General features: G+C 40.5%; 1 protein-coding gene across 1 annotated transcript in view; it reads right to left on the bottom strand.

Annotated features, from left to right (window-relative positions):
- Positions 1-9,921, bottom strand: part of Ttc6 (tetratricopeptide repeat domain 6) — a 168,031-nt gene that overhangs the window by 54,507 nt on the left and 103,603 nt on the right. Inside the window, exons 12-15 of the mRNA XM_021202530.1 lie at positions 4,460-4,913; positions 4,028-4,157; positions 3,052-3,224; positions 1,517-1,653 (exon numbers count right to left, since the gene is read on the bottom strand). Of these exons, the coding sequence (XP_021058189.1) occupies positions 1,517-1,653; positions 3,052-3,224; positions 4,028-4,157; positions 4,460-4,913 (894 nt within the window). The remainder of the gene's footprint in view (positions 1-1,516; positions 1,654-3,051; positions 3,225-4,027; positions 4,158-4,459; positions 4,914-9,921) is intronic.

The raw sequence follows: 9,921 nt of genomic DNA, 5'->3' as shown, positions 1-9,921 counted from the left end.
GCTGCATATGTAGCAGAAGATGGTCTAATCGGCCATCACTGGGAAGAGAGGCCCCTTGGTCTTGCAAACTTTATATGACCCAGCACAAGGGAACACCTGGGCCAAGTAGTGGGAGTGGGTGGGTAGGGGAGCAGGGGCGGGGGGTATAGGGGTCATTCGGGATAGCATTTGAAATGTAAATAAAGAAAATAATAATAAAAATTTTTAAAAAAATGACTCCTAATGATACTCTGCTATCCTTATAGGTCAGTGCCTTGTTCAGTCATAATCAAAGAATCTCCATCTACAGAAAATGGGAACAAATATACAAACCCACTCCCATATAATATTCAGAGTCAGAGATTTTGGTACACTCGGCCCTGAAAGGGACGTGTCCATAAACAGAAGGACTAGTGGAACCCTGTGAAAGAAGAGGTGGAAAGGATATATGAGCCAGAGGGGATGGAGGGTGCCAACGGGAAAAAGGCCCTCTAAATAAACAGAATAGATGCACATGTGAACTTACAGACACTGAGGCAACCTGCACAGGTCCTTCACAGGTTTGTAACAGATGGGGTCCTACAGCTGAAAGGAGAAACAGACACACACACACACCCATCCCTAAACCAGAAGCTATCTCTAACTGCTAACCACTTGCAAATGAAAATTTAGTTTTGAAGTCTCGCTGGGGAAACAAACTACTCTTCGGGGCCGGGTGTGTGTCCAGCAGTAGATGGCCAACAGAAAATGAATTTGATGGCATCTTAGGACATTCCTTGTCTCGTTTTGTCAGTTCAATGCTTTTCCTTTCTTTTAATCATGCTTTTATTTTTATTGTATTTGTATTTTTCCTTTCTTTCTTCCCTACAAGTCCTTTGCACATATATTATGACTTCAAGTTTAGTGTTTTTAGGGAATTCCTGAGTCTGTGAACAAGTATGGCTCTCCATCGGTCTGTTTCTTACACTTTTTCTTGTTTTGTTTTTGCTTTTGTTTGTCTTTACTTCTGTTTGTAGTTTTATCTGCCTTTATTTTCTTTTGTTTTATTCTTATCCCATAGAAGCCTGTTTGTTTTCTAGTGAGAGACAAAAGCAGATGTGGGTGGGAAGAGAGGTGGAAAGGAACTGGGAGGAGTAGAGGGAGGGAAAACTGTAATCAGGATATATTATATGGAGGAAAAATCTATTTTCATTAAAAGGGGAAATTAATAAAATTTAAAACAACAAAAAAGAAACGGTGAAGCTTAATACACAAGTTACAAGAAGATACTACAGGAAAATATTTGAACAGAACTGTGTACTCAGTAGATACAAAGGCTATGAATGAAGAGGAAATGTAAAGAAGGAAATGATGGATGCTAAGCAATTCTGTACGTAATTACCAAGTAGTGAGCACCTGGAAATGCAAAGAAATAACTTGACACTGAAAATTAGCTCGTTGTCTTAAAAGGGGCTGTCAGATTATATCAAGCCACTTTTCCTGAAAGCACATTTAAATAGTAAACCATTTCAAAATGTACACCTAAAATAACTCCTACCTTGCATAAGAATTATAGGGGTCAAGTTTTAACAGAGATGTAAAATCATATACGGCTCCAATCCAGTTTCCATTTTCAAAGTAAAACATCCCACGTTTCCATAATGCATCTGATCTTTTGCGATTATAATAAATACACTAGAGGGGTGTGAGGGTGCAAACATATTACACAATGAGAAAAACTAAGACAAGTATATAGTCATTTTCAAATTATAGAAGAGAACCCCACCTTAAGATGCTAAAATTCTTCAGAGTTTTGCTTAAAGATTATACCAAGAACTGGGCCCACCATTGAATTCTTGAGGTGGGATATTATCCAAGGGGGAAGACAAAGAGCAAATACAAGACGCCAAAGCTTTTGACGACTGAAACTTATCACTGATAAAAATTCCCATATATCTTAGTGATGTCAGACAGTACCCCGTTAAAGTCTCACCAACATGACTGCCTGAGCATGACCTGAACAAGGGGAACAGTAACACGATCAGAAGTTACAAGACCAATAATACTTTCTTTAAGCAGAATAATATCAAGCTAAACCATGAAGAAATATGGCAGTTGGGAACTCACACAATAATTTAATTTGTCCACTGTACTTAGGACTAAGATTTATAGTTAAAAGTCAGTCAAATAGCAATGCATGTCTTGCTGCATCCAAGAGAAGCATTAGTTCTGGTGGCAGCCTCGAAGTGCAGTCCAATCAAAAGTTCACTTCCTTGTGGGTAGTCCGATACCTACAGGCAAATATAGATACCTCTCTCCAACCTGCTGTGCTTCATGACACCATTATAATTTTACATCTTTATCTTCCCTTAAGACTCTTTTCTTTGAGATATTCATAATCTAGAAACATTTCTGTTCTCCACCATTTACCCAGTACTTATGCAGTGTCTCAGTCAACAAATCTTTGTGAATGAATGAAAGAGTAAATGAACCTGTCAGCAGAGCTTCTTTGAGAATCAGTAGGTTCCATGAAGAGGGTACCAGCTGTTCAAGAGTTTGATAAAGGGAGAAAGCAATTTCCTCGATTATCCATAGAGAAAAGGCAATTTTCAAAGGCTTCTAAAACCATATTTCTTAGTCCAAGAAGAGAGAAGTGGAAAAGTTGTGAGTTCTCTAGGGTTGCCACAGTGCCTCACATCTATCTTTTGATCTCCATTCATTCATTCACCAATGTTTTTAAATCATGAAATTGGTGTAACAGCATACCAGCAATGGAAGTTCTGTAAATAACTTATTAGTTTATTATATAGAATATGTGATGACTCTTAAGAACTTTGCAAGGGAGATGGCTCAGTGAATTGGGGCAGTGTGTTGCTTTTGTAGGAGATCTGGGGTTAGGTTTCCAGCAACCCCAAGTGAAGTCTGGAACTTCAGTTCTGGGAGCCTGATGGCCTTCTGACCTCTGCAGGTACCAGACACGTACCTGGTGCACATGCATACATGCAAGCCAAACACTTTTAAAATAAATAAGTCAAAAAGAATGTTTACGATGTGAAATCTATAGCTGGGAGCACTGAGCATCACAAAGCTTACTTTTGAGTAGTCATCAATCGCCAGCACTTTGTTTGTCTTCTCGTACATCTCCCCTCTCTTGAAATAGAGGTCAGCATCTTTGGGCCTGCACTTAATGGCCTGACTGTAATTCAGAATTGCCAATGTAATGTCCTTCTTCTCTCTGAAAATTTCTGCCTTTGACAAGTACGCCTCTATAAAGAGAAGAGGCAAAACTCCACTTTACAATTTATTCCTTAACTGTGAAGTCAAGGCAACAACCCCTCTACAAAACTGCAGTCTTGGAATGATTTTGGCTAGCATACTTTATCTCATTTTTCTTAAGCCCCACACCTTATTTTTTCCCTCCAAGTCTGAATACTCATTTGCAACTTTAAGTAGTGTTGCTCTGAAGTAGCAAAATGACCACTCAGCTCTGAAATGGTTTGAAACATTTCAGTCTTACCAGAGGCAATGAGATGTTAGGTTTGTGTGGCACGGAGTGTTGTGCGATTTGAGCACACAGAGATCAGAAACATTCAGCCATCTTCTACTATGTTCTGTGGTAGATCTGCGAGCTAGGGATTCAAAGATGAGTATGGCATTCCCATGTTTCCAGAAAGTTCTGTGTCCAGACTCTGAAGGAGTTAGAAAATGGTGCCACAGCACCACAGCTCCCACACTGATATGTGTGGCCAAGAGAAGATTTACAAGCACCCCCGCCCCCCTCCCCCACATTATAACTTTGAGTTCATATTCTCCTTGTGAGGTAAATGAGAGTGATTGTGCTGAAACAGATCTCCAGGGAATAAATTCAAAGATGAGTGTTGGGTTTTTTTTTAAATAGTTTAAAGTTATAAACTCTGAATTTGTCATATTAAGAAAACCGCATTTTTAAAACTGGAGACATTCACACTGTCAGTGCAGAACTTCTATCTACCATTTATGTCTACTTATAATAATGACAAGAGCTGAGGTAAAGCAACAGGTGCCGGAACTGTCTCCATACAAAACCCACCTGCATGGTTTTTATTGTACTTATTTATGAAATTCAAGTCATCCAGAGCATCATTAACTTTGTCTTGGAAAAGATAAATGAAATGTCTGTGCCAGTAGGCATTTAGAAATAATGGCTCCTGGAATATAGTCTGAAAAAAACACATGTATAAAGTCAGGCGAGTTCATTTTCGAAAGGAAGAGACACTATTAAATGAGTTTCTCAAACATCACTGGTACCAGTCCCTTACAGGTGTGCAAATAAAACCTCACAATGCCCCCCCCACCGCAATCTAGTGTTTTAATAAGTGTCTCAAAGTGTTAATACTTGTATTTCACAACCACATAAGCTGTTCATCAATCTTTTGCTATTCAACATCTCAATAGAAAACTACAGTATAAACAAAAGCAATGTGCACGGTGAATTTTGTTGTTTTTAATTTTTAAAACTTACTTCCTGTAGGTCATTCATGGCACTTTGCAGCTTTCCCAGTTTCCGATAAATAGCTCCACGTCTACAGTACGCAAATGCCAGATTTCTTTTCTCACTTTTTATTTCTTCAGTCAACTTCTCCACTTCAGATTCGTAATATTCAATGACCTCTGGTGGAAGATTACACTTTACATGATCACTTAACTCCAGTTTGGAGAGCTCTATCACTGGCTCTGGAACATCTTCTTGAACAGATGATACAACTGCTGTGTGTGCTTTCTGAGGTCTGTCTTTAGCAAATAACTCAAGAACCCATGTCCAAGGATCAGTATTTTTTGGTATTCCTCCTCTGCTTTCAGCAAACTTATCAAAATTTAAAAGTGTGGGTACGCTGGGGCACCTTATTTGACGCTCATATAATGGAACTTTAAGGAAATACTTTCTCTCTCCAGGAAGTACTCCATGAGATGCTGATCTGGTTTCAAAAAAAAATTATTATTATTTTTAACTACAGAAACACAATTACCTTTCTGATCAATGATTCAGACTCAATCACACACACAAAAAAAAAATTGCTATTTTTCTCTTATCAAAACAATGATAATTTTATGCAACCCAAGTTCACATTTTCAATCACTAAAACTGTAACACAGTATGAAGAATCTCTATAAACTAAATGGAAATGTATTTCTAATGCAGCACACTCTCTAGACTGCTTCTCCCATGACAATGGCGCTCCTTTCTAATCTAATTCACTGTCTCACACTCTACATAATGATTATAGTGGGGACTTCAGAAGATAAGCAGGCAGGGATAAAGGAAGTGCTTCTTCCAAAGCTACAAAGGATAAGAACATGAACCTTATTTCTTCCATAAATTATGACAGTTGATCATTCAAATGCTTTCAAATGATATAGCTATAGGTTCCATTTCAAATTCTCACTGGCAATACAGCTTTCATTTGGTAGCATTTCTATAGGTATGGCAGTATAGTAGCAATGGGAGATGGCATAAGGACACTCTACTGGAAGTTTGAAAGGAAGTTTTAGTATCATCATCTTTTACTTGCTGAATTTATATTGTAAGAAAGTGCTAAAGTAGGAGAGCAAAAGTAAGAAAAAGCTCCTGTTCTTTTATTCTTTCTTATAATCTCCACTCCTCATTCTAGTAAAAGCCTTCATCATCCATTCTGCATGGAATGCAGCTTCCTGGCTAGTATGACACAAAGCCATCTTAGGTTAGGGAACCTCAATACAAAGTGCCTATAGAACACAGGGCTGAATGTAGGCATGACTGTAGGGTATTTTCTTAATTGGTGATTGATGTAGAAGAACCCAGTCTATTGTGGGTAGTGTCATCCCTGGGCTGGTGGTCCTGGGTTCTATAAGAAAGCAGGCTGAGTAAGCCATGGGGAGTAAGCCCATAGTTAACACTCCTGCATGGCCTCTGTCTGCTTCAGCTCCTGTCTCCAGGTTCCTGCCCTGCTTGAGTTCCCGTCCTGATTCCCTTCAATGATAAACAGTGATATGGAAGCGTAAGCCAAATTTCCTACCCAAATTGCTTTTGGTCATGGTGTTTCATCACAGAAACAGGAACTCTAGCTAAGACAGTCAGTAACTTAACTTTCTGCTTCTACTCTTGGCCTTGGTCTAATCCATCATCCATGTGCTGTTTGGGTGTTTATTTCCGCAAATGTGTATCAGATTATGTCATACTTCCGAAACAATCTCTTAATGTCTGAAACATTGTGTTTTCACCATATCCTTTAAGGGGTGACATGAGAAGTGTCAGCATAGACCACTGAGATGCCATCTCTTCCCCCAGCCCATCCCTGTCTGTGATTTGACCATATCCCCATGGTAACCGTCCAGGGCAGTGAACTTTTTAGCCCACTGGCTACCTGGCTCCTCTATTCATATTTCTAATTTCTGAGCCAGGTGGTTTGTTTGTGCTCCCACGTTTCTCTCCTTCCTCACTTTGTTCTCTGGCCTTGGAAACTAATCTATACGGACTACATCTACAGGATATCTTGTTCTCTGTTTTCTTGCTTAGAAACCTCTACAAAGGGACATAGAAAAATGAAGTTACGGTATCTACACTCCAAGGGTCCTTCAAGGTAGGTGGCCTCTGACTAGAATATAGCCCTTGACAAAAGATCAGGACTTCAAGGAAACTTTTCCTGCAAAACTGTTTAAGTATTCCTTTTTAATCTTCTCAAACTTGGGTGTAGAAAATAAATAGAGTGTTTTTAGCCCCTGGATTCTAGATTAATCATTGCTTCCTTCTTTTGTTGTAGGCTCACCAAATTAACCTAAGATGAGAACACACTCTAGTTAGTAGAAAGTGTTTTGTACTAGAGGGGAGCTCAGTAAATACACAGAAAGGACTGTATGAAACCAGGGCCCAGGTAATACATGGAATGTAGTAGTGCCATGTAGTGGAATTACAGTTATCACCAGTGCTAGTTAGTAAGGAGTGTTCTGGTGAAAGGTAAGAACCTACAAAGTCAAGTGTGAGTCACTTAGTCACTAGGACAAAAAGAGTGCTTACAGTAATTAAAGGGTTTTTTATTTTACATTTGAATTTTTTCATGCAATATATTTTCATCATGCTTTCCCCTCCCCAAGTCCTCCAAGATCCTCCTCCCCTCCCTAATCCCCAACATCATGTTGGTTCTTTTTTTTCTCTCTCTCCATCCTAGAAAACAAAAAAAAAAAAAAAAAAAGCAAAATGAAATAAAAAGTCCATAGAGATACTATTGATTTTGACCTGTGTTGGCCAGCTCCTCCTGGGTATGGGGCCTGCCCTGGAGTGTAGTTGATATACCCTGTGACATTCCGTTGAAGAAAACTGATGTTCCTTCTCATGGCAGCTGTCCATCACAGTTAGCTTCCTGGTTAAGGGTGGGAGTTTGTGTCCATGTCCCCGTCCCCTGTCTCATGGTTGAACCCATCTCCCCTGAGCCCATTCAGGTTTTGTGTATTCATACAGTCGCTATGGATTCATCTGTGCATCAGTCCTGGTGTGGCTGAAAGTGTCGCCTTGGAGTCATGCATGACATCATCTGTAACATCCATCCATGACATCATCTGTCTGCCCTTATGGTTCTCCCACTTCCTCTCCCACATCGATCCCTAAGCCTTGATCGGGTACAGGTTTGATGAAGACATCCATGTAAGACTGACTTCTCCCAAATGTGTCTGTCTGTCTGTCTGTCTGTCTGTCTGTCTGTCTGTCTCTCTCTCTCTCTCCCCACATTGACCATATGTGGGTCTCTGGTTTAGTTCCCGTCTACTCCAGGAGGAAGCTTCTCTGATGAGAACTGAGAGAAACGCTTTTAAAAGACCAGAATGGTGGTAGTACCAACTAAAATCTCAAAGCTCCTATGGAATGAACTCAAAACTAAATAAGCAGACATGGAAAATGGGTTCCCCCGCAACCCCCAAATTCCACTTATCTTTCCTAACATGGCTGAGAGACATCATATCCCTTGTCTGAGAGATGCAATCCCCCCTCCTTGCATAAACAGCTGTTAATGACTATACTGTCATATTGCCTCATACCTGTGTTGTATTACACTGGATCACCACACTGGATCCCAAGGTCTCTCAACTGTGAGATCTGAGTACTTTTGCCCAGTCACAGCTGCCAGTTCTTTACCCTCCCATATCCATATGGCAGCTGGCCCTAGTTAATGAAGCCTGGGTTACACTACCTATTATCTTACAAGTTACCATGCACCAGAAACACCTAGGGGGCTTGTTGAAAGGCAGATTTTTGAGCTTCCCGATCTCTAATTGAGCAGGCATAGGGTGGGGTCCCGGGGTTTACATTCTAACAAGTTCCCACATAAAACACACTGATACCAGGATAATACTCAAAGAACCACTGTCATAGAAGAGTGAGCTCTTAGACACCTTGGGAAAAGGAAAGCTGATCTGCCAACTGTGGCATCCCCAACCAAGCTCTAACCCCTGGAGGGGAGACAGAAGATGCAAATGTGAGGGCACACACAGAAACACTATGGATCCTCATCTCAGAGGCAGAGGTGAAGAAGTGGAGGGTGAAGGAGGAACTGATATGGTTCAGTGGTCCCAGTGGGACGAACATGGCTGCAGAGTGGCGAATCCCATCGAGAACAGCCTAACCAGTGCAGACACCAAAGACAAAATTACGACAGGTACAGGATGGTAATAAAAGCATTTGACTCTGCAAGAACCTGTGGCAATAACTACATGACTACAGGTTTGTCTCTTTTTTCATTGATAAGACAGATGGGTGGCCTGCTAAGGTTTTGTTTATCTTAGATAAGCAAGAAACTTCTGGGTCTGCTGGGCATAAAAATTAACTGGCTATACATTTGAGATTCATGTCATTTTGCCCAGATCTCAGAACCGAAAGAGTTCACAGCCTAAAACCACACCTGACATGAAGCACAGGCCAGATCCCACTGAGAGTGCTCCACCATGTAACACATGCTTCCACAAAAATACTCCCAAAGAGCCTAAACACAAGTACTCCGGCCTTCTGAAGGTCACTTTTTTTTTTTTTTTAGATTTATTTATTGTATGTGAGTACACTTGTTGCTGCCTTCAGACACACCAGAAGAGGGCATGGATTCCATTACAGATGGTTGTGAATCACGATGTGGTTGCTGGGAATTGAACTCAGGACCTCTGGAAGAGCAGTCAGTGCTCTTAACCAGAGCCATCTCTCCAGCCCCCACATACTCACTCTAAACTTAACACGACACTGAGTCAATAAAATGAAAGAATTAATCAATCAGGTGATAGGAAGACTATTATTATTAGCCCCTGACTGTCAAATAATGGATCTATGGAAGCAAGGAAGGGCCTATTCTGTAATCATTTTCTTATCCTCCAACATGCAGCAGCAGAGAGTAACTCAGAAAAGAATTCAGTGTAGACAAGAACATAATGGTAGTTTTAAAAAAAAAAAAAAAAAAAAACAATAAGCGGAGAAAACTGAGTGCACCTCATCCTGCTCCATAACACCCTCCAGTAAGCCAGCACACATTAAAATCCACCAGGTCACCGACAAAATTACACATTCATAGTCATGGCACTATCGGCAATTTCAAAGACAAATACAGGGGGCCACTCCATTTCCTGTTTGGCCAATGGTAAAACCAAATATCTAGAAGAAAATCCCTACAACCTATGGTGAAGGTAAATTGAATCAGGTGTTCATTGCAACGACCACCTTAGGTCCAGATGTGCACACCTTCTAACATCTGACTTGTAGCTGTTGATTTGGCTTTCTTTTTCCAAAGCCATATTTATGGCTGTGAACAGACACCATGACCAAGGCAACTCTTATAAGGACAACATTTAACTGGAGCTAGCTTACAGGTTCAGAGGTTCAGTCCATTAGCATCAAAACAGGGACATGGCAGCATCCAGGCAGGCATGGTGCAGGAGGAGCTGAGAATTCTACATCTTCATCTGAAGACTACTAGCAGA

Source organism: Mus pahari, chromosome 7 (assembly GCF_900095145.1).
Source record: "Mus pahari chromosome 7, PAHARI_EIJ_v1.1, whole genome shotgun sequence".
Classification (NCBI taxonomy): Eukaryota; Metazoa; Chordata; class Mammalia; order Rodentia; family Muridae; genus Mus; species Mus pahari.
This window is presented reverse-complemented; position numbering and strand designations above follow the sequence as displayed.